This window comes from Mustela lutreola, chromosome 15, assembly GCF_030435805.1.
Source record: "Mustela lutreola isolate mMusLut2 chromosome 15, mMusLut2.pri, whole genome shotgun sequence".
Taxonomy (NCBI): Eukaryota; Metazoa; Chordata; class Mammalia; order Carnivora; family Mustelidae; genus Mustela; species Mustela lutreola.
This window is the reverse complement of record NC_081304.1, coordinates 3,566,539-3,592,632: the sequence shown is the minus strand read 5'-3', so window position 1 is coordinate 3,592,632 and position 26,094 is coordinate 3,566,539. Positions and strand designations below refer to the sequence as shown.

The following is a 26,094-nucleotide window of genomic DNA, read 5'->3' as shown; positions in this document are numbered from 1 at the left end:
GGCGGGAGGACTACAACTCCCAGCACACCCCGCGCCGCCCAGCCTTGCCTTCCCAGAATGCCGCGGGCGCAGCGCGGTGGGGCAGCGCGTTCCCGACCTGCCCCGCGCCGGCCGCCAACCGCCGGATTTGAATCGAGTCGGCGCTCGGCGCCTGCGGCGGCGGGATGGGCGCTTCGTCGTTGCCCCCCGCCTGGCAGCTCTACCTCAAGGACCACCGCGTCTCTACGTTCAAGAACTGGCCGTTCCTGGAGGGCTGCGCCTGCACCCCGGAGCGGGTGAGTCCGCCTGGCCTCCCTGGGCCCCAGGCCCGCCCCTCCCCAGAGCCCTGACGCGGCCCCGGGGTGACCGGGTCCGGCCGTGGGCTCCCGGCCCCGTGAAGCCCCTGCCCCCGTGGGCTCCCGGATCCTGAGCGACCCCTCCCTCGGTGGGCTCCCGGGCCCCCCTCTCCCCGTGGGCTGCCAGACCCCGGGACGACCCCTCCAGCGGTGGGCTCCCGGGCCCGGGGTGACCCCCTCCAGCTGTGGGGGCCCGGCCGGGGCGACCTCCCGCTACGGGCTCCTGCGCCCCCAGATGACCCCGCCCGCTGTGGGCTCCCGGCCGGGGCGACCCCTCTGCTGCGGGCTCCTGGACCCCCAGAAGACCCCGCCCTCGGTGGCTCCCGGGCCCCCCTCTCCCCGTGGGCTGCCAGACCCTGGGACGACCCCTCCAGCGGTGGGCTCCCGGGTCCGGGGTGACCCCTTCCCTCAGTGGGCTCCCGGCCGGGGCTACCTCCCGCTACGGGCTCCTGGACCCCCAGATGACCCCGCCCGCTGTGGGCTCCCGGCCCGGGGCGACCCCCTCCAGCTGTGGAGGCCCGGCCGGGGTGACCTCCCGCCACGGGCTCCTGGACCCCTTCCTCCGTGGGTCTCCGGGCGACCTCCCGCTACTGGCAGCTGGACCCCCAGACGACCCCGCCCCCTGTGGGCTCCCGGCTGGGGCGACCCCTCCCTTCCTGGGCTCTGGGATCCTAGAGCTCCTGGCGGGGCCTGAGCCTCCGCTCTCCCCTGCAGATGGCCGAGGCCGGCTTCATCCACTGTCCCACTGAGAACGAGCCCGACTTGGCCCAGTGCTTCTTCTGCTTCAAGGAGCTGGAAGGCTGGGAGCCGGATGATGACCCTATGTAAGTCCCCCAGGCCAGCCTCGCTGGGCTTCCAGGGCGCCCCGCTGGGAGCTGGGCCCGAGAAAACCATGCGAATGTCCCAGACACTCGGTGAGGGAGCGGCTGCGGCTTTTGCAGCTCGAGTTGTGCCCCTGTGACGGCCAAGGGACGGATTTCTGTGCCGGTGCCCAGCGGCGCTTAGGCCTCTTCCGACCCGACTTGGCCCGACGTTCTTGGAGGACTGTCCTTGACGCCTGTCGGGTCTGGCCCGTGGGGGAGTGGAGCCTGCGGGTTGAGCGGGTGTCGGGTGCTTTCCCAGCTGGAGTCTTCAGATCTGAAGTGTCCCGGAGCTGCCACTCACGCCAGAGAAGACACTCCCAAGGGGTACCCGGGCGGCGTTTGGGGGTTTGTTCTTTAAGGCATCTAGAGCCGTTTCTTTTAATTCCGTGTGTGTGTTGGCACGGACCCTGATGGCTGTCCGGCATGAGACCCCACCTCCTTCTCTGGCTTTTGCCCCCGTTCACACCCTGTTGTGGCCACAGCGTTAGTATTTCCTGTAGAGAATCCCCCACGCCGTCTCTTCTTGGCCAGAAGAGAGTTGCTTTTCCCTGATGTGCTTGCTCTTGTGACCCAGTCTCTCTCTCTTTTTTTTTTTTTTTTTTTAATATTTTATGTATTCCCTTGACAGGGAGAGAGCAGAAGCAGGGGCAGTGGCAGGCAGAGGGAGAGGGAGAAGCAGGCTCCCCACTGGGCAGGGAGCCCGATGCGGGGCCCGATCCCGGGATGCTCAGCCGACTAAGCCACCAGGTGCCCTCGTGACCCATTCTTGACTGGGCTGGCACGGTGCGCGTGCCGGGATCGCCGAGGGAGTACCCCTTGTGATCCTGGGAGTGAATTTCTCAGTGCCAGAGCACGTTCAGACGTCCATCCTATCGGCTGTCCTCTGGGGCTTGGTGCGGCTGTGTGTTCATTCCGGTGCTGTTCTGCTCACACTGCTGTCCTCTACGCAGTGGTAATTCGCAGGGCAGACAGTGAGGCCGGGGAGTTCCCCGGAGAAGCCTGGCCCGCGAGCAGATCCTGTAACAATTCCAGGGAAATGGGGGAGATTACTTCACACAGTTCCTTCCTCGAGGGTTTTAGAGGGACTTGAGGTGTGCTGCCCCTGCCCTTCTGTACCACTTTTCCTGCTAATTGCTGCAGGACTCCAGAAAAATCCCCTCAGCCCTAAGCGCAGTGGGAGATGCCCCGAGAGAGGGCAGGCCGGGCGTGGGCTGTGGGAGCGTGCCTGGGACCCAGCCGTGGCCCTGCGAACTTGAGCGAGCAGAGGGAGGCACGTCTGGGAGCCGGGAGCTGGGTGTTGCTGACACGCTCGCTCTTCTCCCTTCCCCTGACTTTTCTCTGGTCCCATATTGATTTTTTAGAGAGGAGCACAAGAAGCATTCGTCTGGTTGTGCTTTCCTTTCTGTCAAGAAGCAGTTCGAAGAATTAACCCTCAGTGAATTTTTGAAACTGGACAAAGAGAGAGCCAAGAACAAAATTGTACGTATTAGCCAGAGCGAGACCCAAGGGCCAACCCCGCTGAGCACTGAGTTCTGCGCCCTCGCCCCGGAGCGGCTTTGTTTTCCTCGCAAAGCAGTGTTAAGCCCCTCGGAGCCATCTGTCCTGGAATGTGGTCTTGGGGTTGTTCCCTCTTGGAAGATGTGTTTAGTACGAGGTCCTCTGGTGGTGGGCGGTGGTGGTCAGGCTGGCGTCCGGCCTTCAGTGACAGTCTGGGTGGGAGGCCATTTACATGTTGTGTGTTTGGGTGTGGGCATGCTGGGGCAGAGGGTTTGGGGGCACGTAGTAGCATGTCGGGGAAGGGGCGTCATGGGTATTGGGAAGAAGAGGCTCCAGTCCAACTGGACCTTGGGATCAGGCATCCTGGGTTATCGGGGGAGAGGAGGGGTGAGGCTGAGGGTCCACAGCGGGATGGGTACCAGGCAGCCAGGGTGGTAGGGAAAGTCGGCTCCCAGTTAAACCTGAATTTCAGGTATAGTTCGTGTTTGGTGTGGATGTATTCTAAAAAAGTTACTTGTTTTTGTAAAGTTTGTGAAGTTTCAATTTACTGGGCATCCCTATTTTTATCTGCTAAGTCTGACAAAATTACAGAGAATAAATGTTTGGGTGTTTGCTATCCTTGTAGCAAAGCACTGGGCTGGGAGTGGACATCCTGGTTCTGTCCCTGCCACTCACGGACTCCATGAGGTCAGGCTGGTCTTGGTTGCATGCGGAAGACAGATCCCCGTGATTTCTGAGACCCTTTTCTGGTTGAAAATTTATGTTCCTTTTTAGAGATGATTATGAAATAGTTCTGTCTAATATAGGATAAATGCTGAATACCAAATTTTTTGTTAGGAAAGTGGAAGAACTTGGCAGTCAGTGTAGCATGTTGTGGAAGAGTGTTTGCACAGTGGGGCCTTGAGAACCGCAGGGCGGGAAGCGGGCCAGGGAGAGACTTCTAGGTCAGGGTCAGCACAGCCTCCGCAGGGTGCCCCTGGCAGTCAGTATTTTAGCCTTCATGGGCTGCAGGTTTCTGTCAGATACTCTTTCTTTATTCCTTTTTTTTTTTTTTTTTAAGATTTTATTTATATAGAGTGAGAGAGCATGAGCAGAGGGAAGGGGCAGAGGGAGAAGCAGGCTCCCCACTGAGCAGGGAACCCCATGTGGGACTCGATTCCAGGATCCTGGGATCATGACCTGAGCCGAAGGCAGACACTCAAACAACTGAGCCGCCCAGGCGCCCTCTAGTAGATATGATTCTGTTGTTCTTGTTTTCACAACTGTTTAAAAATGTGAAAACCATTTGTAACCCAATGACTGAGAAACAGGCTGTGTCCCATGGGCCACAGTTTGCCAAGCCCATTCTAGATGAGAGACCAGCCTGTTTACTTAGGGGACAGTGGTGAGAAATCTGTGCCCCAGCAAACAGAAGGGGGATCGATGTATAGCCCAGGGAGAGGCTGAAGCCAGACTGTGGCTTGTGCGCTGAAAAAGACAAAGGTTGTTCGGTGTTGCAACAAAGAGAGAAGGTTGTTGTGACAGCACAGCTCCAATACAGTGAGTGACCCACTGCTTCTAGGCCCCATGGTCTGGTGGGCAGAGCCAGGTGCCTGTGGGGAGAGGTGACTCACTGGAGCAGGAAGCCCACCAGGTCGCCACCATCTGCGGGAACAGCGGTGGGGCCACGCCAGAGCAGGGTAAACAGGCAAGTGAGAAAAGTGGGGGATGGGAAGAAAATGTTTTGCTTTCATTGTGCAACTGTTCCTGTTCTCCCCAAGTCAGAATACAGGAAGCTTAAATTTTTTTTTTTAAGATTCTTATTTATTTGAGAGAGCGAGTAGTCGAGCACCAGCAGGGGGAGGGGCAGAGGGAGACGCCGACTCCCCGCTGAGCAGGACCCTGGGATCACGACCTGAGCCCAAGGCAGACACTTAAACTCCTGAGCCACCCAGGCGCCCCAGAACCCAAGATACTTCAAAAGGATGCCTTTGTTGCTGTTGCTTTGTTTAATCACAAAACAATGCAAACTTTCAGGAGGGAGACTCAAAAGCTCCATGCTATGCTAAGGGCTAAGTGGTGGTCACCACTGTTTACTGTGTTTCCTTCAGATAATTTTTAAATTTCTGTATTTTAAAAAAGACTAAAAAGCGTATGCTGCTCATACTTTCCATAATCAGTTTACACAACTTACACAACAGGGAGTTTGTGAGCCTGGGGCCCTCACTGTACTGTTGTGATGTTGCGGAACTGTGCTTGCCAGCCCTGTGGCCGTCACTGGGCATGGCTTTGATGACAAAGACTCTGTAGAGGGCAGGTTTCCGTGCTCTGGTCACACAGTGTTCTACCTGCCCAGTGGAGGGACGTGGCCACTTGCTGCAATGCTGCATGGCACAGATAACAGAATAGTTTTGTTGTTGCAAAGGATCCTGTGGGACACGCTGTTCTAGAGTACCAGCTGACTGTAAGATCTGCTGCAAATAATTATCACTAAGGTAAAACTCGGGTCCCCTCGTGTCCCCGTGCACTTGCCCATGTGAACAGATGGTCATGTCTGGGGTCAGAGCCACATGCAGGGAACTGGCATAACCAGAGGTCTGTCTGCTTTGCCCTGGAGCCCCCAGGTGGGCAGTCGAGGGCATGTCACTCCTGAGTGTGGGCTGGCACGCAGACCTCGTCTGTTCTGTGAGGGTCAGTACGGTTGGGGGGCTGGCGTGTTCAATCGGAAAGTCAGCTCTGTGGTCGCAGCATGTGGTTTAAGGTAGTCGTTTATTGGACAGTTGAGATAACTGTGTCGGGTGAGCAGATCCTGGAGACGAGGCACAGATGTTTGCTGTGATGCCGCGGGTGTCTGAGGCCCCAGACTCCCACGGGAGGTGCCGCTGCTCGTCCGTGTGACAGGATCGCTGAGGGAGCCGCCCGCCAGGGGCCTGACGCCGGAAGGTGTGCTGCCCCACTGGACGGCCTCTAGGCTGGGAGCGTGCTCCCTGCTCAGGACATTCCTGCTGCTGCATCGCCACCTCTACCTTTTGAGGAAAAGGAAGTAAATTAGAACCAGTTAGAAAATAAACCAGTTCAGGGGCGCCTGGGGGGCTCAGTCGTTAAGCCTCTGCCTTTGGCTCAGGTCATGATCCCAGGGTCCTGGGATCGAGCCCCACATCAGGCTCCTGCTCAGTGGGGAGCCTGCTTCTCCTTCTCCCCTCCCCCTGCTTCTGTTCTCTCTCTCGCTGTGTCTCTCTCTGTCAAAAAAATAAATAAAATATTTTTTAAAACGAAAAGAAAATAAACTAGTTCAGGGAATGACCTGAATGGGAGCAAGCAGACCTGCGTCTGTGGACGCTAGTGATGAGGGAGAAAGAAGCCCAGGAGGAAGAAGGAGACACTGACGCTCCAGATGGTAAACTTCTGCTCAGTGAACACTATGTTTTTAATAGCGAGTTTCCGGGGTTTTTGAAGATTTATTTATTTATTTTAAGGAGAGAGTGGGAGGGGCAGAGGAAGAGGGAGAATCCCGAGCAGACTCCTCGCGGAGTGTGGAGCCCGATGTGGGGCTCAGTCTTGCGACCCTGAGATCATGTCCTGAGCGGAAATGAAGCGTCAGATGCTTGACCTACTGAGCCACGCGGCGGTGCCCCATGAGTTTCTGATTTTTCCTTCAATCCACCTTTATTAAGAAATTAGAGGGGCACCTGGGTGGCTCAGTTGGTTGAGTGTCTCGCTCTTGATTTTGACTCAGGCCATGATCTCAGGGTTGTGGGATCAAGCCCCGAGTTGGGCTCTGTGGTCAGCGGGGAGCCTTCGGGGGATTCCCCTCCCTCCCCCTCTGTCCCTCCCCCTGGTCACACACACGCATGTGCACTTTATCTCGCTTCCTAAAATAAATACATCTTTTAAAAAAGCGTTTAAAATGGAGGTATTGACGTCCATGTTGTACAGCCGTGTACATCAGGACTTAATTAATTTAAGCTTTATTGAAAGAGAAGAAAAAAATAAAATAATATATTTTAAAAGGCCATCGTCAGGGCCCCTGCCTGGCTCAGTTGATGGGCCATGCAACCTTTAATCTCATGGTTGGGAGTTTACGTGCCATGGTGGGCGCGCAGATTAAAAAACAAAAAGACCACGGTCGTCTTTCCATATTCATAGAGACGAGGCACTCGGGTTGCAGGGTTGTCCGTTACAGGGCACACCACTAATTGTCCGATGCCGTTCTCTTTTTCGTGTCAATTTATTATTTTATTAATTTTTCTTTTAATTAATAATTTTAAGTAAGCCCTATACATGGCAGCAAAATTAAGATACACAGAAATACTTAATGAAAAGTGATTTTTTAAAGTAAGCCTCTAATTAGAAAACAAACTTAATAAAGGTCTGTTAGCTTTTTAACGTGTCAGAGAAATCCAGGAGAACACACATGAGGGTTGGCAGAGAGGTTCCTGGATCTGCTGATGGGATCTGGCATTTGTCCCGGCCGGAGCACTGAGCGGGACAGACAGGTCAGAAGGCAGTGTCGGCTGCGGGAAGCAGAAGACTCTTCTGTTTCAGGAGAGAAAGCCGAGGCTCGGCAGTGTCTGCGTGGACAGGAGGGGGCTCTGGGCCTGAGCTGGGGGAGCTTCTGAAGCAGTGTGGGCGGTGGTTAAGATTAGGAATGTGCCAGAGCCTAGCTGGGCCACCTGCACACCTCTGGGGGCAGTGTGGTCCTCGTCATGGTAGAGCGCGGATGGTGGTGACCCCTGCCTCATGGGGAGCCGAGCGAGAAAGCAGTGCGCGTGTGTGAAGCAGGTGAAATGGTGCTCAGGGCACGAAGGTTGCGGAGTATTTTCTTTTATGATTATTAGGAAGTAGCTGAGGTAGGGGGCTCGTGAGTCGGGATATTCAGCCCCAAATAGCAGGGGGAGGGCGTTCTCCGCCCTAACCCAGCGCCTGATTTGTTAGGGGCTCAGTCAATGTCGCCTTGTTCTTTCCACGTTGGTCTTATCTACAGGGTGTGATGGGGAAGCTCTCAGCTCGGTTTCATGTGCCTCTTCTTTATTTCCAGGCAAAGGAAACCAACAGTAAGCAGAAAGAATTCGAAGAGACGGCAAAGAGAGTGCGCTGTGCCATCGAGCAGCTGGCCGCCACGGAGTGACCCCGCCGCCGCCGGGCGAGCTGCTCCCCGCGTGGGGCGCGCACCCTGCCGGGACCCTGCCCAGCGCCTTAGGAAACAGGAACATCCACGATTTGAAATTAGAATATTTAAGCTAGACTTTTGCTTTTTTCTTGAAAGCAGTGCCGGGGCCGCTTCTCTTCGGGCCGCTGAGTCCAGGAACCGATTCTCTCATTTTTCTTTGGTAGTTTTTGTGCCGTTGGTTCCTGGGCTCCTGGGGGTGAGAGGGTGAGCAGCGTGTTCTGGCCGCGGAGCCCTCCCACGGCGCAGCGTCGGCTTCAGGCTGGCAGCTGGCTGCGCGGCCTGAGCTTTGATGCCTGAACGTAATCATGGGTCTGTTGCGGCTGCACAAATAGAGAATTAAGGACGCCATTTCAGATTTTATTTGTCTGATGATCTGAACTTACGGTGCGCATTTCTTGTGTCCGCGCTACACTGTCTCACTTGGGTATGTCCAGGGCCTGCAGCGGTCCTCTCCCCGTCGGCTCTGGTACAGAGGCCTCCCGCCTTCCGGAGCAGAGCAGTCAGAACGCCATCCCTGCCGGGGCTCTGAGGTGCTGAGCGTGCGCTTCCTTGCCTGTCTTGTCGTTTTGGAATTTTCACAGGGGAGCTAGGAATCCAACCCCGGGCTGCCTTGGGCCCCCAGGTGTGCCAGAGCCCTTCCGGCGCGGAGCCCCCGTGGCGGGGTGGGGTGGAGGAGGCCCGATGTCTTGACAGCAAAGCCAGCCTCTGGCTCGGAGGTCAGCCGACCGTGCGTCCCTCCAGCGCGTACCACGGGCCCATGGCAGGGTTGTCACATCTCTAACATAACGAAAAGGTCCTTAATGCCAGTGCCCTTTCCAGAGGCCTGGCTCCTTGCTCTGAATGAGCTGTGACGCGGTGGGGCAGGCAGGCCTGGGCAGGGAGACCCGCGGAAGGGGTTCCTGGTCTCAGGCTCCCAGCGCTCTGCAGGTGGCTACTTCCCTCTCCCCACGCGGGTTAGGTGGCCGGTGAGGCACCTGTGCTTCTCCTGCGAACCCCCGTCTAGGAGGACAGAGGGATCGATTAATCTAAAAAGTGCACTGGAAATGTCTTTTAGAGGGAATTTTTTGTAGATAACTTAGATATTTTGTTCGTAGTCTACAAGATCATGGATTTCCGTGACGTCACTTAACCTCGGCGGCTTGGTGCCCCTGAGCTGCGGTTTGCTGGTCTGTAACGCGGGGTCCCGAAGCCTGCACCACTGCAGCTGGCCTTCTGTGCGGGTGCGGGAGGCGTGTGTCAGGGGGCCTGACACAGCGTCCCAGCTTCTCGGGCTCTGCAAAGCCGCTCTCTTGTTGTGCTGGAATTTACTACTTCGCAGATCAGCGCAGAGTACAACGAGAGCGAGCGCGAAGCCCTTCTCCGTCATCGGGGCGATCCGTGGGAGCCTCAGGTGGCTCTGGAGACGGGGCAGCCGGAAGCAGGAGCCGGCACGCGCGAAACTGCTGCCGCATTAGACGCCCTCGTCTGCCGGCCCGGCTCGCGGCTCCTGCCCCAACAGCAATGCAGAGGCCCGAATCCTTTTGAAATCACTTGACTCCGAGCCGTGGGGACTTGGTGGGCTGCTGCGGGTGACCTGTCAGCCCCGGGCGGCCGTGTCTCCGCGGCTGCTACCCGCTCCCCTGCGCATCCGCCTTCTCCCTGTGCTTGTCCCTCCCCGAGGCCGGCTCACACGCGGCTGAAGCCTGGTGTTCCGGGACAGACTGAATCCGTCCCTCCACGAATTGGAGCTGCAGGGTGGGTTGTGAACGGTTCTACTGGAGGTCATCTTGTTGTTTTCGGAAAAATAAAAACCATTTCATTTGAAACACAGCTGCAGACCCTACTGGGTTTTTAAAATCCTGTCGGGTCTGTGTGGTGGTTCCTGGCCCGCCACATGCTGCTTCCCACCCACAGGCTTGCGGGGCCTCGGGGCTGGGATGAGCCCCAGCAGACAAGAAGCCGGCCCTGGCCTACAAGGCCCACCCGTATGTGTCACCTGTGCCCGTACCAGCTGTGAACTGGCCCTGCAAAATGCGTTTCAGACTCCACTCTTTCTACCGCATCTGTCAGACAGGGAGGAGCTCGGAGGATATTTGCTGCAGTGGTTTCTGTTGGAGGGAGAAAAGTTCTCTAGCTTTTGTACTCTGAGCTGCTTTATTTTGATGTCTGTGCCCATGCGTCATGGGTCCTTCACTGTAACAGTAGCCCTTTACCGGTGGCTCCGTAGAGAGGCTGACCCTTTGTGCAGCGGGCAGTGATGGGGTTCTCGGCTTCGGCAGGCCGGGCTGTGGAGCAAGACCCAGCGGGAGTAGGCCACCTTACACGTTCCCCTCCTACAGAGGTGTTGTCTAGAGGCTGTGTTTATCCCCGGGCCTTTGTGACTGTCCTCTTGAAGCACAAAATAGACCTCCGTTAATCAAGCCAGAAGCCTTTGCCAAGGCCGAAAGCCTCAGGATTTTTTTCATATATGTGTCCCTTTTTGCATTCTCCAAGTCTGTGAGAGTCTGGAAGGGTCGTGACAGATCCTTAAGGGCGGGCACATGCAGAGCACGGTGTACGCTGCCGGCCAGCCTCGGGATCCGAATCCTCCCGCTCTCCCCAGCACTGACGAGTGCCAGCCTGACCCAAAGTGACCTGCCAAGCGCGGAGCCTTCACACAGTACCAGCAGGTTGGTACCCCCTTGGGGTGCTGACCACTCTGCAGGTTGCACTTAAAGAAGTCACAATTTGCCGGTAAAGTCTTAGGTGGTCTTACCTGCATTTTGTCATGCAGAAATAGAGCCTCGCAGAGAGGTGGAGAAGCTTGTCCAAGATCATATGACAAAGGTCAAGGACGGGACCCAGGCCCGCTGGCCCTGGAGATGGGCCCTCCCTGATGAATGATGCGCCCCTGCCTTGCAGGTGTGGCCGGGGTCGGCTGCCTGACTCCAGAGCCGGGCCTGGCTCGAAGCCATCCCCATGCCGTTTTTCGGACTGCTTTGTCAGGCCTGCACTCTGCGGAGCGGAATCCGACCCCCAAGGATTCCATTGATCTTCCTAACACAACATTTTAAAAAATTTCGAACTGAGATTCATGGGCACTTGGAAAGACGGTCCAAAGGGGCCCCAACAGCCCTTCACCCAGCTTGCTCTGCTGCGACGACCGTGAAACGTCTGTGCTTGCTTCTGACGTGGAAGGTCTGAGCTGAGACGAGGTTCCGTTGTGCAGGCACCTGGCTCTGAACCAGTGTCACCATCACAAAGGGTTTCTCGTCTGGGGCGGGGGTGGGGGAAGGAGAGGGGGCCGTCTTGTTCTTAAAGCAACTGCACGGTTGGTTCCCCGCCGGTTCCCCCGCGGGGCTCAGCCTGCAGCATTTGGGCCAGTTTTCAGCTGACCAGCCACACCAGGGCCTTAGCTTCTCTGTGGTTATGTTCCCCTTGACCCCCAAGGCGGGGACGTCTGTCCACTCATTCACTCCGATGCTTGAGCGCTGACAGGAGCCACGTGCTGCGCCCGGGACCCGAGTGACAGCCAGGGAGGACTCAATCTCCCATGGAGAGCGCGGGCTCTAGGCCACAGCCAGCAAATAGCCGTGTGACGACGCTGCCTTGAGTAGAGCACGGAAGGCCCGAGCTGTCTGTCGGGACCGGGAGGAGGCGGCTGACAACCACAGAAGGGAAAGCTGTGTCTGGCGCGGGAACAGAAGCGTGTGCTCCGGGGACTCCGGTGCATGTCGCGATGTGCGGCCCTCCCGTTTGCCGGGTAGAAAGCTGCGTCTGGGGCCCGTGGGCAGACCCTGGCGAGTCTGACGTGACCCTGAGGTATCCTTCATAGATCCTATTGCTTCCTGGGATGAGACTGACCCCGTGTGTGGCCACCTCCCCGCCTGCGCCATGGCCCACGGAGCCTGGCCGCCAGCCGCATCAGCGTGGAAGACCTCTGTGTCCGATCTACGACCTCCGCCCCTTGAGAGCCCTGTAGCATGGTTGGTTTTGGCCAGAACAGCGTCTCAATGAGTCTCCCGAGGAGGACTGGCCCACAGGGCACCCCGATTGCATGGCACTGGCCCGTGGAGGAGTTTGCTGAGTGCAGCGAGCTGAGTTGGTGCCTGAGCCGCGATGCCGAGCGGCTCCGTGATTTCCCAGGCAGTTTTAGCTGCTTCCTCAGCCCGGGGCTGGAGGCAATGCCCTGTGGCATCAGCCTGGAATGGGAGGCTCATTGGGCCCACAGCCATCGCTGGGGTCAGGGTCCTTACCACCCCCGAAGAGCTAGTTGAATGCAAGTTTTTAAAAGAGGCTCGGGGGAAGCCCGGTTTCTTTGTCACTTAAAATCGGAATTCTTCCATCCAAACGTCCCTCCCACCCCTGATTTTGGTGGTGGTGGTCTGATGCGATTTCCGAAGAGGCTCCAGCATCCTGCAGACGGGCTTGGTGCTTACCAAGTGGCCAACCGACAGCTCCAGCCGCGGGTGATGAGCCAGTCATAGGAGGACCACCAGTGGAAAGGGGTCATTGCAAAGGGGCGCTTTTTCAGAACCAGGCTAGGGGGTGATCTGGGTCCGTCTTAGGGACAGAGGCTGGTGGGATTCATCCGAGCAGCCCCGTGAGGACCAGTGCCTGCTGCCTAGGGGGACAAAGTAGTCAGTGGCTCCCAACTGCACACTGGGTTTCGGGCACGGAACTTTAAAGCAGGGAGATAGAGGGGCGCCTGGGTGGCTCAGTGGGTTAAGCCGCTGCCTTCGGCTCAGGTCATGATCTCAGGGTCCTGGGATCGAGTCCCGCATCGGGCTCTCTGCTCAGCAGGGAGCCTGCTTCCCTCTCTCTCTCTCTCTCTCTGCCTGTCAAATAAATAAAATATTTAAAAAAAAAAAAAAAAAGCAGGGAGATAGGGTGTAGACTGCTAACATGGCCATCTACACTGCATCGTGAGCACGAGACGTGTCTATTCCTGTGTGCAGCTGTGTGGCTCAGTGCAGACAATGGCCTCCAGCAGTGTGGTCCCCAGCCCTGCCAGCAGAACCCTTTTTTTTTTTTTTTAAGATTTTATTTATTTATTTGACAGACGGAGATCACAAGTAGGCAGAGAGACAGGCAGAGAGAGAGAGAGAGGAGGAAGCAGGCTCCCCGCTGAGCAGAGAGCCCGATGCGGGGCTCGATCCCAGGACCCTGAGATCATGACCTGAGCCGAAGGCAGAGGCCCCAACCCACTGAGCCACCCAGGTGCCCACCAGCAGAACCCTCTTTATGGGGGTGCCAAGGAGACCCTTCCAGAAAGCTCAGGCTGACAGGCAGGGGTTGCTGGGCATATGGAGCTGCCACCCAAGAGGGGCTCCTCCCGTCCTCCTAGTCCCTCGATCATACCTTCAACACAAAACAAGGCTGCGACCCACTGAAGGCAGTGTGGGTCCTTGTCACGTTGTGGCTGAACGCTGGGTCACTGTTCACCTTCGCCGGCTTCCAGCAGCGGCCCTGCCCTGCCTCCTCGCTCCCCGCTCTCCCTCCCCCGCCTCCCCTCCTGCTTTTGTAGAAGGCTGCCTGGAAGCAAGATTTCTCCTTCCATAGCCCCCTTGCCAGCCTGCCCAGGCCCTTTGCCCATCCAGCCCGCCTCACTGGATCCCTTTGGTTAGTCCTGGAGACTGATTAAGACCAGGAGCAGCCAGGGGTCAAGTGCCGCAGCCAGGGGTGGCTGCCTCCCACCATTCAGGCTGCGAGCTTCCTGGCCAGCGAGGTCAGCTGCCTGCTGAGCCCCCTCCTGAGATGACACAGGCCCCACCCTTCCTCCTCCTCAGCCCGGCCATTTGGCAGCTGAAAAACTGGAGGTTTGGAGAGAGTAAGACATTTGACAAGAGACCCACTCCAGCGACTAGCTCCTCGGGGACGCTGGGGTTTGAACCCAGGTCTGGGGCAGGTCCGCCTGCAGCTCTGAGACCTCCATCCCTGCACCCAGATCTGCAATCGCGTCGCCAAGAGGTGGGACCGATCTTCCTGCAAACCTGAGGGGGTGTGTTGTGAGGCTGGCGCGCAGGCAGAAAAGGGGCCGCCGCGTCCAGAAAACCCTCGGAGTGGCAGCACCAGCTTGCCGCCCCAGCTCCCCGCGTCCCCCCAACCGTGCCCCTTACTCCCTGGCGCCCCCCCCCCACCCCCGCCGCCCAGCTCACCAAATCCCAGCCCCCGCTCCCCGGCCGGCCTCGCCTTCTCCCCGCTCCCCGACTCTCTCAACCCCGAGGTCCCCTCTGCTCCCCAAATCCCCGGCGCCACTCCCGGACTGCATGGCCTGGTTGGGCGCGCTGCTCCTGGCCGCCGCCCTGGGCGCGCTGCTCAGCTTCGCACTGCTGGCGGCCGCCGTGGCCAGCGACTACTGGTACGTCCTGGAGGTGGCGGACGCCGGCAACAGCACCGGGCGGGCCGCGCGGCTGTCCTCGCACTCGGGGCTCTGGCGCGTCTGTGAAGGTACAGTGGTGGCGGGCTGGGGCGCAGAGGGCGCGGGCAGGGCAGCGCCCCTCCTGCCCCCACTCCCCATCCCGGACTCTGTTTTCTCCCAAAACTGGGCGGTGACAGTAGGGCTCAGAAATGAAAGGGTCGGGCACTGGGCGGTTGCGGGGAGAAGGGCATTTTGGGGCCCCCAGAGCCTGGGGAGCAGGAGCCCTGGGCCTTCCTTTGCCCTCCCTGGTGGGGGCGGGGGTGTCTTGTGTTAGTAGCGGCACGTTGCTTGGTAGATGAGAAGGAACCCCCGGCTCTCAGTGGGCTCTGCCATTGGCTGCTGCCTGTCCCTCCAAGGCTTTGTCCGATGGGGAGAAGATGCCTCTTCTCAGGATGCAAGTCGGTGGGGGGTGGTTGGGAGAGTGAGGGAGGAAAGCAGGGGCAGGACCCTGCACCTAGGGCACAGGCTCCTGTTCTTCCTCAAGCAGGGGTGCGGGCGCTGAGGTGGGAGAGGTGCGGGGCACTGGGGACCTCCGGGAAGGGCACGGTTCCACATCCAAGTGACCACGAGTTGTTTCTCAATTGCTGTCCGCAGAGGTTCACTAGCACAGCCAGGGCCCCCGGAGTAAGACCCCTGTTCCTCTCTATTCCCCCACCCCCTCCCCACCACCTGACGGCTTGACGAGCCCTTGGGCACCAAACAGGAGTGCCTTGTACCTTTCACACCTGCGGAGAGGGGAGGCCTTTCCCTCCGCAAGGCCTATGTAACGGGGTGACCAGCGGGCTGGGGGTCCTCCCCTGCACAGGACCAGCCCTGGGGGGCAGCAGTGTCTGTGAGAGCGTGTGAATGTGTGTGTGTGCATATGCGTGAGCATAGGTCTGTGTGAGTGCCAGCGCGTGTGCATGTGTCAGTGTGCGTGTGTGCACATGAGTGTACGTGTGGGAGGCTCCGCGCGTGCACGTGCGTGACGACACCATCCTTGGTGGCGGCCGGGGAGGAAAGACGAGCTGTTGGTGCATCCGCAGAACACACTGTGCTGATTGCTCCAAAGCCCCCTTGATGTGTGCATGTGTGTGTGCAGATGTGGGTGGGTATGCATGCGTGTGTGCAAGAGTAGGAGTCCACGTTACGCGCACCTTTTCCTGTCCAGGCAAAGCCACACGTGAGCCTGCTCAGGGCCCCAAGCCTAAGGGAGAGCTGAGGGCAGCGTCTCCGGGATGTTTGAATTTCAGACCGACAACTATGTAGGTATATTTGTCCGTTACAGAAACAAAACAGGTCTTAAATCCTCCAAACCCACTGGGAGTCACAAACTCTGGGGTCCAGAAGAGAATCTGACGGGGCTCCGTGGCCACTGACCAGCCCGCTGGGTTCAGGCAGGGCTGAGAGTGTGATGTCCAGTGTGCCCGCAAGACCGCCCATCTCAGAGGGACCCGGGGTAGTTGGGGATCCCACAGGTATCCGGCCCCCCAAGCTTCTGTCCTTTCTGCTTTTTAGGGCAAAACAGCTGCATCCCCCTGATCGATCCCTTTACCAGCGGGAACCTGGATGTCCCCACCTCAGTGCAGCACCTCATCTGTGAGTCCTGGGCCTGAGTCCCCACCCCCCACCCCCGGTCTGTCCTTCATCTGCAGGCAAAACTGTCCCACAAAGGTGGACCTCCAGGCAGACAGGGCTCTGCAGCGCTCAATTGGATCTGCCGGCAGGGGTGGGGGGCAGTGGGGGCCGGTCCAGGTCCCAGCTGGGACGCTGAGCCCCCTCTCCCGGCAGCCCTGCACAGAGCTGTCATGGTGACCCTGCCCCTGAGCCTCGTCCTCGTCGTGTGTGGCTGGATCTGTGGCCTCTTGGGCTCCCTGACGCGGAGCGTGGTCCTCCTCCTCTTCACCGGCTGCTACTTCTTGTTAGGAGGTGAGTGTGGGCGCCCTGGGGGCCACACGTCCTGGGAGTGGGAGTGCCTCCTTCCGGCCACCCTGTCTCCTGCTCCCATCTGGCCTGTGCTGAGCCTGGGCCCAGCCTGGGGACTGAGCCGCAGCAGGCAAAAGCATGTTGGGTGTTACGAGGCCTTTCTAGGGACACAGGCAGGGGTTCTGGCTGTGGGCCTCAAGCCAGGGAGGGAGGAAGCCCAGGGCTGAGCTCCCCAAGGCAATCCCTGGACCTGGTCTCCTAGACCTGCAGGGGGGGCGCTGTTCTCTCCTTCCCGGACTGGCCTGGTGGGAGCAGCTGGCGTGGTCAGACCCCGGCAGTGACACAGGTGAAGAGGGGCCTCGCGGTCCTTGGCAGTGACCCGGGTCCAGGCCCAGAATGTGACTGGTAACAGTTCCTCAGCCGACATTCCCCTAGGCTCTTCTGGGCGCTGGCCAGGCGCACCCCCAGGGCTGCAGCTGTGGCCTCCCTGTGGTCCCAGTTTCCAGCTCAGAGGTCCAAGGTTTCACCAAGGTCACCAGTGCTTTTCAGTGCCATCTGCGCCTGCCCGCCAGCCGGTGCCCCCTGCTGCCCAAGCCTGGCTGTCGCTGATGCTGCCCTGGGGCTCCTTGGGGTCAGCCATCAGAGGCCTGTGCTGTCGGGGTGAGGCCTGAGCTGGGTCTGGCATCCGGGCCAGCTCTATGGTCAAGGCCATGGCATTTGAAGCCCAGACCTCTGGGGCAGGCCTGCCTCCTCGCCAGGGGATGCTGTCCCTGTGGGAGACCTTAGTCAAGTGGGAGCAGGCAGGCTTGCCTGGTGCCAAGAGCCTGGGGGACCAACAGCCCGGGTGTGCACTTCAGAGAATGACAGCGGCAGTCAGCTGCGGCCGGCCCCCAGAGACTGGCTGTGTGGGTCTAAATCCAGTGAAGAGGACCTTGGGAAGCCACGGAGAGGAGTAACGGGGTGGGATCGTATCCAGGAAGCCTTGGCATGATGCTCTCAGAACCATGGCCCAGACGAGTGGGTGGACGGAGGGCCCGGGGGCAGCTGCTGCGGGGGGCTCCTCTTCCGAAGGACCAGGTTCGAAGAACACCACCTGCTCTGCTCGCTCAGGGTCCAGGCTGGCTGCTGTCCTCGCGGGGGATGCTCCTTGGAAACGGGTCCGTTGACATCACTGTCAGCGCTCTGAGCAGCCCCAGAGAGTCCAAGGGAGGACAGTGTCAGCGCTGGGGGGAGGTGGGGCGATCGCAGACGGGGGAGGGGGCAGGCTGGGGCGGGGGGGGGGTAACCCAATGAAGTGGGGGGAACGGTAAGGAGAGGGGAGCTGGTCAGAGCTCCAGACAGCCCCCCCACTGCCAGTAGAGGTCCCTGGCTCCGTGTGTGTGTGTGTGTGTGTGTGTGTGTGTGTGTGTGTGTCAGGGACACTGGGGGACACGGGAGGGTGCTGTGTATGCAGAGGCAGTAGACTGGGGACTGTTGCCGAGGGTATACGTGGTGCCTTTCATGGGGGGGGGGGGTTGTGGGGTGATGCCCGGGGCTTTGGGGACTGTATCAGAGCCTCTGTTCCCCTCAAAGGCCAGCAGGGAGGGGCTCCTGGTCTCCAGGACCGCCTCGGCCAGGTCCTGGTGAGGCAGTGTCACTCAGTGGGTAGACACAGCAAGTGGTCCCCCTGCCCCCCTCCCCCAGGTGCCCTGACCCTGGTAGGGGTCAGCGTCTACATCAGCTACTCCCACCTGGCCTTCGCCGAGACTGCCCGCCAGTACGGCCCCCGGCACGTGCAGGACATCCGCATCAGCTTCGGCTGGTCTCTAGCCCTGGCCTGGGGCTCCTGCGCCTCTGAGGCACTCAGCGGCTTCCTCCTGCTCGTGGCAGCCCGAGCCCTCAGCCTCAGCCGGCAGCCGGGGGACCCCCACTCTGTGGTCATCTGAGTCCCAGAGGGGCAAGTGGCAGGGGCGGAGGACACAGTTTCCCTTTGCATCTGCAGGCCTGGCTGGAGATCTTGTTGGGAGGGGCACCTGCGGGGTGGGGGACTGGGAGCAGAGCCAAGGAGCCAGGTTCCTGTTGCCTGGCAAAGCCGGATGTTTTGGGGGCCCCCTGCCCAGTTTATGCCCTTTAGGGACTAACTGGTGTGAATGAGAAAAGGGAGTCCCAGAAGAGTCAGCAAGTGACCCAAAGGAACGTTAACGGGGTCGGGGTGGGGGTGCTGCAGGTTCCCGGTGCTCAGCAGGTCCCCTTGCCTCTCGAGGACATGGCCTGCCCTCGCCCTCCCCCAGCAGCCCTGGTGTGCCCCGCGGTCCTCCTTCCTGGGGCCCCGGGGCAGGTTGCAGGAGCTGCCCGCTGTGCTGGGGAGGAGGGAGTGTGGAGTTAGGCGCCGAGCCCAGTGTCACCCGCGCATTTGTGTGTCCCGTCCTCCGGTCGCCCTTCACGCTAGCGACCTTCACCCGTTTTACAGAAGGGGGCTCCGAGGTCCAGACCACCCCGGAGCACGGCGGCAGGGCCAGACGCCCCTCCAGGCTGGCGGGCCTCCCAGGCCTCTGTTCAGTCCCCTGGCTCGAGGGCAGGTGTTGGCGGGGAGGATCCTGGGCTGGGGGAGGGGGGGGGAGCCCGGAGTCTCCTGGGATTTGCAAGGGCAGCTGAGTGGGCCGGACACACCCTGCCCCTCCCTGGTCTCGGGCCTCCGTCCTTGTCCTGGGGCGTTGCTGCTTTTGCTGGACCCCATCCTCCCATCTGCAGCCCCCCGGGGGCGGGGGAATGTCTGTGACTGCGGGGGGGGGGGGGGGGCAGGTGCGAAAGTCCTAGTAGGGGTGGGGGGGGGGGCTTCTTAGCCAGGAGGGTCAGGGGCTGCCTCGAGAGGCAGAGGCCAGGGCTGCAAAACAGAGGTGGGTGGGGGTCGGCTTGCAGACCCGGGTGCAGGCCCACTGTGACTGGACTCCTGGGTCACCGTGAGGCTCGCTCCTCCTGTAGGCAGAGAAGTTGAGGTGGCAGAGGAGACGGGGCCCCAGGGGGGCTGTGGAGCACCCGAAGCCCCACACAGCCCCTTCTGGGGTTCAGGATCTGGAATGTATGCGGGGGGCTAGAGGGCAGCCAGCCTCCCTTTATTGCTCCAAAGGTTACAGGAAGCTCCTTGGGGCCCTGGGGGCTGGTACCACTTGGGGGTCCCCCTGAGGGCTTCCCTTCGCACCTAGGTTTTAGCGTTTGCCATTCCGTGTCGCAACATTGTGCCATTTTGTCCTTAAATAAATCAATTTATGCTCTGTGCAGATAAGCCTTGTTTTTCTGTCTTAACGTTTTTTCAGAATTGATCAAACAGAACTATAAACTGTGTGGGCAGTAGCACTCTTACCAGCTGTGTGTGTGTGTGTGTGTGTGTGTGTCCGTGTCCCCATCCAGCCAGAGATGTCTTCTGCAGACACAACAGGCCCCTTCTCTGAGGGTTGGCACAGGTGGAAGAGGACCCTGTGCCCTGACCCCTCACCTCCGTGTTGGACGGGATGGCTTGGCGGGCAGGTCCTCTCCACTGTGAGGCTCTAACCGCACTTGTGGGTTCGCTGGGGAGCAGGGAGCACAAGGGTTTGGTGGGAGGCCTCCTTGTCTGCCTCTGGATCTACACGACCCCAGGAACTGCTAAAAATGAGATTCAACCCCAAATCATCTACAATAAAGACATGATCTTTTGTAAGCAAAAAAAAAAAAAAAAATTTTTTTTTAAAGGAACAAGTCTATAGGTGACAAGACAAATCCCAGCCCCCGACACGGGGCAGCTAGGGCTCCCGGGCATCCTGCCCCGCTGTCTCTTTCTAATCTCTGGTCACCCTTCCCCGTGTGTCCCCAAGCAGGAGCTCGGGACAGTTTCCTCTTCTGGGCGCTGTGAGCAGAGCCCTTGCCCTGGCTGCTTCCTGGGCTCCGGCAAGGGGCTCGGCTGGGCTCCCACCGGTCCGCCGCCGTGGTGCCCTGTCCCAGATGCGGGAGGCACCGTGGGCTTGCCGAAGGAGCACGGGTGGAAGGCTTCCCCCCCCCCCCCCGAGCGTGGGGAGTCAAGGGGTCCGAGCAGGCGGGTCACAGGGTCACGGGAGTGTCGTTTCACTGCCTCTCCTGCCACCTGCTCCCTCAGGACACCTGCACTCCCCACCTGGGTCCCAGCCGGGGCACAGGGTCCGGTCACCCCGTCCTCAGGGCCCCAGCTGCCTCAGCACAAACCCCCACTTCTTCAGCGCCAGCTCGGTGTCCTGTGCGGAGACGTCGCGGTGCCACACGGCGCGCACCGACCGCTCGGCCCAGGGGAACAGCAGCACGCGCACCGCGCGGCCGGTCTGAGCCACCTCGTCCTCGCTCACGGCCTGCAGACGCCGGCAGAGCTCCTCGGGCCGCAGCCCGTCCACCCATGTTCGTCTCCACGGCGGCGAGGTCCGCGGAGCAGATGGGGGACGCCAGCTCCTGGAGCCCTGGGACCGGGGCCTCTGGTGAGTGGAGCCTGACCCCAGGACCTCAGCCCTGAGGTCCGGCCCTGTCATCCCAGCAAGGGCACAGGGCAGCCCAGCCGCCTCAGAGAAAACAGGGACCCTTGGAGCCGCACAGACTTGGCTCTGCTACTTTCCAGCTGTGTGACCTGGGGCAAATCAGTTAACCTCTGGGCCTCAGGATCCTCATCTGTAAAGTGGAGACATCATGGGATTGTTTCGAGGACTCAAGTGATAAAGATTAAGACCTGGGTTGGAGGCTTCCCTCGCCAGATCCTGCAGGAAATAGAAATTCCTGACCTCCCTTGAGGGCTTCTTGGTCCAGACCCTCCACCGGTGCGGTCTGGTAAAGCATTCTTCTGTCCCGGGCCCACGCCTCATGGCTCAGTGGCTGCCCTACACGTTCTAGAGTCAGAAGGAAGTACACCCGCTGGGGATTTGGGCCCTGCTGCAGGGGACCCCCAGACACTCTTCTGGGAGCAAAAGGAAGTGAGGGTGGGGGTAGGGGCCGTGGTCCACGTACCTTTGGCGAATCTCTGGGCGTTCTGGTGGTCCCTCTGCAGCACCTCCTCGAAGTCCGCCAGTCCTACTAGGGCGGCAGCAGCCAGCACCCCGGCCTGGCGCATCCCTCTGCCCAGCGCTTTCCGGAGGCGCCAGGCTTCTTCAATGAAGTTCTTGGGCCCCCCAACCAAGGCCCCGACCGGTGCACCCAGGCCCTGGGAGGAAGAAAGGAGAGAGTCCTGCCTGCCAGCACCCCAGGTGTGCATCTCTGTCCTTGTGGCCAGGGGAGGGGCGTGGGAAGGGGATGGGGCCCCATCTGGGGAGGGGCTAAGGGGGCCCAGGGCCAACTGCTGCCAGCTTCGGAGCTTGGAACCCAGCTGACTCCTACTGTGGACACCCCCGCTGTCCTGTGTTTGGGAGGCAGCCCGAGGCTTCCCCACCTTGGAGAAACAGAGAGACACGGAGTCACAGTGTTCCACGATGCGGGCGGGGGGCACGTGCAGAGCCACCGCGGCGTTCATCAGCCGGGCCCCATCCAGGTGGACGCGAACTCTGTGGCTCCGGGCCAGGAGCTGCACCTGGGGGCAAAGAGCAGGCAACGGTCAGAGGGGCTGAGCTTGGGGTCCGAGTGGAGGGAGGACCAGTCTCCGGGAGCCTGGAGGAGTCCAGACGGATCAGGGCTGGGCCAGTGTCCAGCGTGGCCCCCTCGGACCGGAGCAGGCGCTCAGTTGCCTGAGCCTGGGCGCCGTCCTCTGTGAAAGGGGATTGATAATAAGCGGTGGGTTCGCCATGGCCGAATGCAGAGGCCGTAAGAGCCATGCATGCGGCACCCTGTTTGAGCCGTCCCGAGCTTCCGCGGAGGAGATGCCCACTCCCGTGGACAGGGAGAGGGTCTGGAGGGTCATTAGTGGCGAGTTCTCACACCGAGAGCGGCGTGGCTCAGCCCTCATACCGTGTACGAGCAGGTGCTTGTGGGACTCGCTCCCTGGGGAGAACGGGGGTGTCTCTGTCCGCAGGGCTAACCGGGGGGCGTAGTGCCCTCCGTAGCTGCGGGCGAGGGGCACATGCGTCCCTCCCACAGCAGTCCCAGTCCCGGGCACAAGGTGGGGGGGCTGGCTGGCTGGGGGCGGGTGGGGGGCGGGCGAGTGGTGGGGTCGGGCCCACCTGGCGCAGGTAGTCTAGGGGGAGGACGCGGCCCCCGGAGCTGCTGTGGGTGTTCTCCAGGCAAATGAGCTCACAGACCGGGTGGTAGGGGCTCCCCAGGCCCCTTGTGACCATCCTCTCCAGCTCAGCCAGGTCCAGGGTGCGGCGGGGCAGGTCTGGGAGGGGGTGGGAGTGCACCCCCGCGATCTGCAGGTATTGGGGAAAGAGGGAGGGAGGGAAGATCAGGTCCAGGGGCGCAGCGTCGCCTCCCACCTCTGTCCCCGCGGCTCCTCCCCAGCTCGGGGCCATCGAGCCTGCCGCTCTGCTGCGGACGTGGGCTCGGACACCCCAGCAAGAAGGGGAGGAACCAAGGGCTGGGTTCTCCCGAGCCGGAGCGCCGCGTGCTCCGGGTTCCCACAAGGGGGCAGCAGAGCGCCGAGAACGGCCCGTATCCGATCGGGCGTGGGCGGGGGGGGGGGGGGCTGGGCCGCGGCTGCCCCCACGTGGTCAGTCTGGGAATGGCTCCCTTTCCAGCCACCCTGGCCATCTCTTCCCTCCGCAGGTCCCAACGTGGTCCCTAGGAAACTGGTTCCCGCCAGAAATGCTGAGCTGGCCCCAGGTGAGGGACGCCGGGTCCTTACCTGAGCCACCCCGCCCTGCTCGAAGACGTGGAGGTGGCACTCCTGCCCGAGGTGGAGCTGGGAACCCCTGCGCTGGCAGTGACACATCACTGATAGATGGGGGAGGGCAGCGTTGGCTGGGAGTCCCGTGGGGCCCACCTGCTCCCGCCCAGCTCCTGGCTGAGCCCGGAGGCTAGCTCCCAAGTGCTTATGCCAATTAGGAAACGGCACCCCTTCAAGACACCTTACTGCCATGGGCCAGAGAACCATCCCAGGAACTATGAAAGTCCAGGATAACCGTCCAGTGAGATGTTGTGCCCTGTGCCCTGCAGCCCACCCACAGAGCATGTCCTGCCCAGGAAGCTAGTCACCCTGCTGCTCCTGGGGGTCAAGCAGCTCAGGGCACGGGCATCAGCTGGGCCCAGCAGCAAACAGAAGCCCATGCCCACTAGGAAGCCAGAGAGCTTAATAAAGGGGGTGATTTAATAAAGGGGGCGATTTACAAAGGTGTAGCAGCGTGAAGGGAAGCCACAAGGGACAGAGCAAGACCCCCAGGCCATAAGGGTGGAGAGGGAGGCGTGGTCACCAGAACCTGGAGACAGGGAGGCGTGGAGAGGGCTCCCAGGAGACTACGTGGGGAGGGAGCTGGGGGAGGGGCACGGACACGCGGAGCCCTCTCCTCTCCTCTCCTCTCCTGCTAGGGACTCTCCGCTGAGCCCAGCAGAAATCCAGACGGCTCAGCACCCCACTGATGTAGTCCGAGCTTTGCCCCTCGCACCAAGGGGAGAAATGCAGAGGGACGACCCGGAGGGCAAACGGGAGTCACCCCCACCATGCTCACGAGAGATGAGGTTGGCCATGGTGTTGGTGGGCACAAACAAGGTCTGGTCCACCCCCAGCAGCTTGGCGGCCTTTTCCTGCAGCTCTGAGGAGGGAAGGGGCAGGAGGCATAGGGAGACTCCGTCAGCAATGGCACTCTTTTTGCATTACTCATAACCGTGAGCTCACGTCCTGCTGAGGTAAGTGGCCAAGCCAGACAGAAGCCCTGGTCTGTGGGCTGCAGACTGTGGTCTTGGTGACCATATATCTAGGTAGAGAGGCCTCTCAGTCAACACCCTGCACCCAGCCTCCCCCTGGGCCCTGGTCTCCCCCACATTGAAACTTTGTGGTTTGAACCCCCCTGTCCCATCCAGACCTCACACCTGTCTCACTTCCTTTCCCATCAGCCCCTTGCAGGTGGGGCACTGCGGTTTCTCTGCTGACTTCCTCTCCCAGAACAGAAGGACAGGAGCTCTCAGAAGGGGAGACTCGGGGGGGGCGGGGGGGGGACTTCAGGCTCCTGCTTTAAAGGCTGCTCTGGCTCCCCTCTGCCTGTGGTGTCAACTCTGAAGTCTTTAGCGTGACATTCAGGCCCAGTGGGATTTGCCCTCTGTCTTTGCCTCCAGTTACTGGTGGCTCCCAGTACCCCACACTCCAGCCACAGTCCCTATCTGTACCCTCAATACCCAATGAGCCAGCTCCCTTCCCTGCCTGGGGGCAACACTCGCTCTTTAAGAGGCTACTCTGCGAAGTCCCCCTTCCCTGTGAGTTCCACGCCTCCTCTCCCCACAGGTTCCCAAGGCACTCTCTGTGGACAGATGCCAGCCCCGACACTTCCCCTACCCCATGGTGTCTGTGTGTCTGGCTGCCTTCTAAGCAGTGGGCTCAGCATTTTTGAAGTTTCAGGCAGTAGGTGTCTGCAGAACGCATGATCACCGATCACCACCTGACCCTATACACAGCCCCTTGAGGCTCAAACAGCAACCCGTGGCTTGCCCCTGGCAGGGCAGAGGGTAAGCACCCTCGCATAACAGTGGTCCATTACGATGGCCACCCTCAACACTGTGTGTGAAAATGCTCCCTAGGTTATCGGAGTCCAAATCCTCTTTTCTAGACCGGTTTCCTGTGAGTCTTCATGTGGAAAGGCGGTGGGTGCAGGACCGTAGCTACAGGTTTTGAGAGAGAGGACCTGGGTTCGAAGACTGCCTTGCCATTCGCTGGGTAGGAGACCTTGGGTGCCACACTCGCCCCAGAGCCGCGCTCTGCAGGAGGAGACCACACCCATCCTGCGCGCAGCTCCACACCTTCCTGCGCACACCGGTCCCCCGGGAGGCCCGTGAGCCTGCAGACTCTGGCTCGGCGGGTGTGAGCGTGGGGCCCGAGAATCTGCATTTCCAGCAGACCGTGGGGTGATGGGCCGGACTGAGCAGCAAGGCCGCAGGGCATGACGCCCAGCCTGCGCCGCCCCTGCGCGCCCCGGGCCCCTTCTCTCGCCAGCACCACGGACAGCGCTCTGGGGTCGCCGCGACGCCCCCAGGCCGCGGCCCACACCGGGCTCACCGCGGACGGTGGGGTCCTCGCGGTAGTCGTCGTCCCCCACGACCGCCTCGGCCATGGCGCGCCTCATGGCCGGCCCGGGTCTGGTCACCGTGTCGCTGCGCAGGTCCCCCACGTGCGCCGAGACCTCCGTCCCGCTCCCAGACCCCCGCGTCCAGAGGGCCCCGGGTCGCCCGGCAGCGGCCCGGGCCAGTCCGCGGAGCATGGCGGGGGCAGCTCCCGACCTCCACCCGGACCCTTCCCAGCGAGGGCGACCGGGAGCGAAGGGGTTGGCGCGGCGGGGCTTCACGGTCTTGGACCGCAGCGGCTGACCTGGGCCCGCGGGTGTGCCCGGGGCGTGCTGGGAGTTGTAGTTCGCACTTCCCGGCGAGGGCACCGCGCGAGGGGAGCATGTGCGGGGGGGGGGGGGGGCACTGCGTACCCAAGAAGAAACCGAGGCCGACGAGCGTTCCAGAGCGCACGCCCGTGTGACTCCTGCCGTGTGCCAGGCGCGGTCTCGGATACCCTACAAACGTTAGTGCAGTTACGCCTCCCGGCAGGTCGAGGAGGCAAATCGCAGTAGCATCCCCGTTTCACAGAAGGGAAAACTGAGCCACGCGGAAGCTAACGCCTGCGGTCGCTGGGCAAGGAAGCGGCCGGGCCGGCTGGCTCCATTGTGACATCGCCCCTGAAAAGAGCGTCCCGTCACTGACTTTGTTTCAATACAGATTTGTTGAGTACCTCCTAGGTGCCGGGCAGAGGGGTGCCGAGGTGGTGCAACCGGTCTGGGCGTCGGACTTCATGGGGTACGTGAGAGGGGTGCAAGAGAGCCCCCTGGTGCATACCCCTGCCCTTGAGAGGGGGCTGCCTCCCGCTGAGGCGCACAGCCGGGT

At 60.7% G+C, this 26,094-nt stretch overlaps 3 protein-coding genes across 4 annotated transcripts; 2 read left to right on the top strand and 1 right to left on the bottom strand.

The window, feature by feature from the left end:
* Positions 1–76: 76 nt before the first annotated feature.
* Positions 77–8,192, top strand: BIRC5 (baculoviral IAP repeat containing 5). 2 transcript variants are annotated; one of them, XM_059149241.1, is made up of 4 exons: positions 79–275; positions 1,050–1,159; positions 2,560–2,677; positions 7,713–7,954. In XM_059149241.1, the coding sequence occupies exons 1-4, from the start codon at positions 165–167 to the stop codon at positions 7,800–7,802; spliced, it is 429 nt and encodes a 142-aa protein (XP_059005224.1). In that variant the 5' UTR covers positions 79–164; the 3' UTR covers positions 7,803–7,954. The 2 variants fall into 2 exon arrangements, with proteins under 2 accessions (XP_059005223.1, XP_059005224.1); XM_059149240.1 differs by lacking the exon at positions 2,560–2,677 and having other exon boundaries at positions 77–275; positions 7,713–8,192.
* Positions 8,193–12,688: 4,496 nt separating this feature from the next.
* Positions 12,689–18,885, top strand: TMEM235 (transmembrane protein 235). The gene is made up of 4 exons (XM_059149542.1): positions 12,689–14,252; positions 15,721–15,801; positions 15,994–16,131; positions 17,812–18,885. Exons 1-4 carry the CDS (start codon positions 14,072–14,074, stop codon positions 18,051–18,053), a joined length of 642 nt encoding a protein of 213 aa, XP_059005525.1. The 5' UTR covers positions 12,689–14,071; the 3' UTR covers positions 18,054–18,885.
* A 924-nt stretch (positions 18,886–19,809) lies between these two features.
* Positions 19,810–25,280, bottom strand: LOC131816674 (uncharacterized). The gene is given in 8 exon segments (XM_059149600.1): positions 19,810–20,505; positions 20,507–20,567; positions 21,106–21,298; positions 21,524–21,661; positions 22,248–22,433; positions 22,868–22,956; positions 23,688–23,828; positions 25,226–25,280. Coding segments are annotated over 8 exon segments (1,074 nt in total). The 3' UTR covers positions 19,810–20,294.
* Positions 25,281–26,094: the final 814 nt, after the last annotated feature.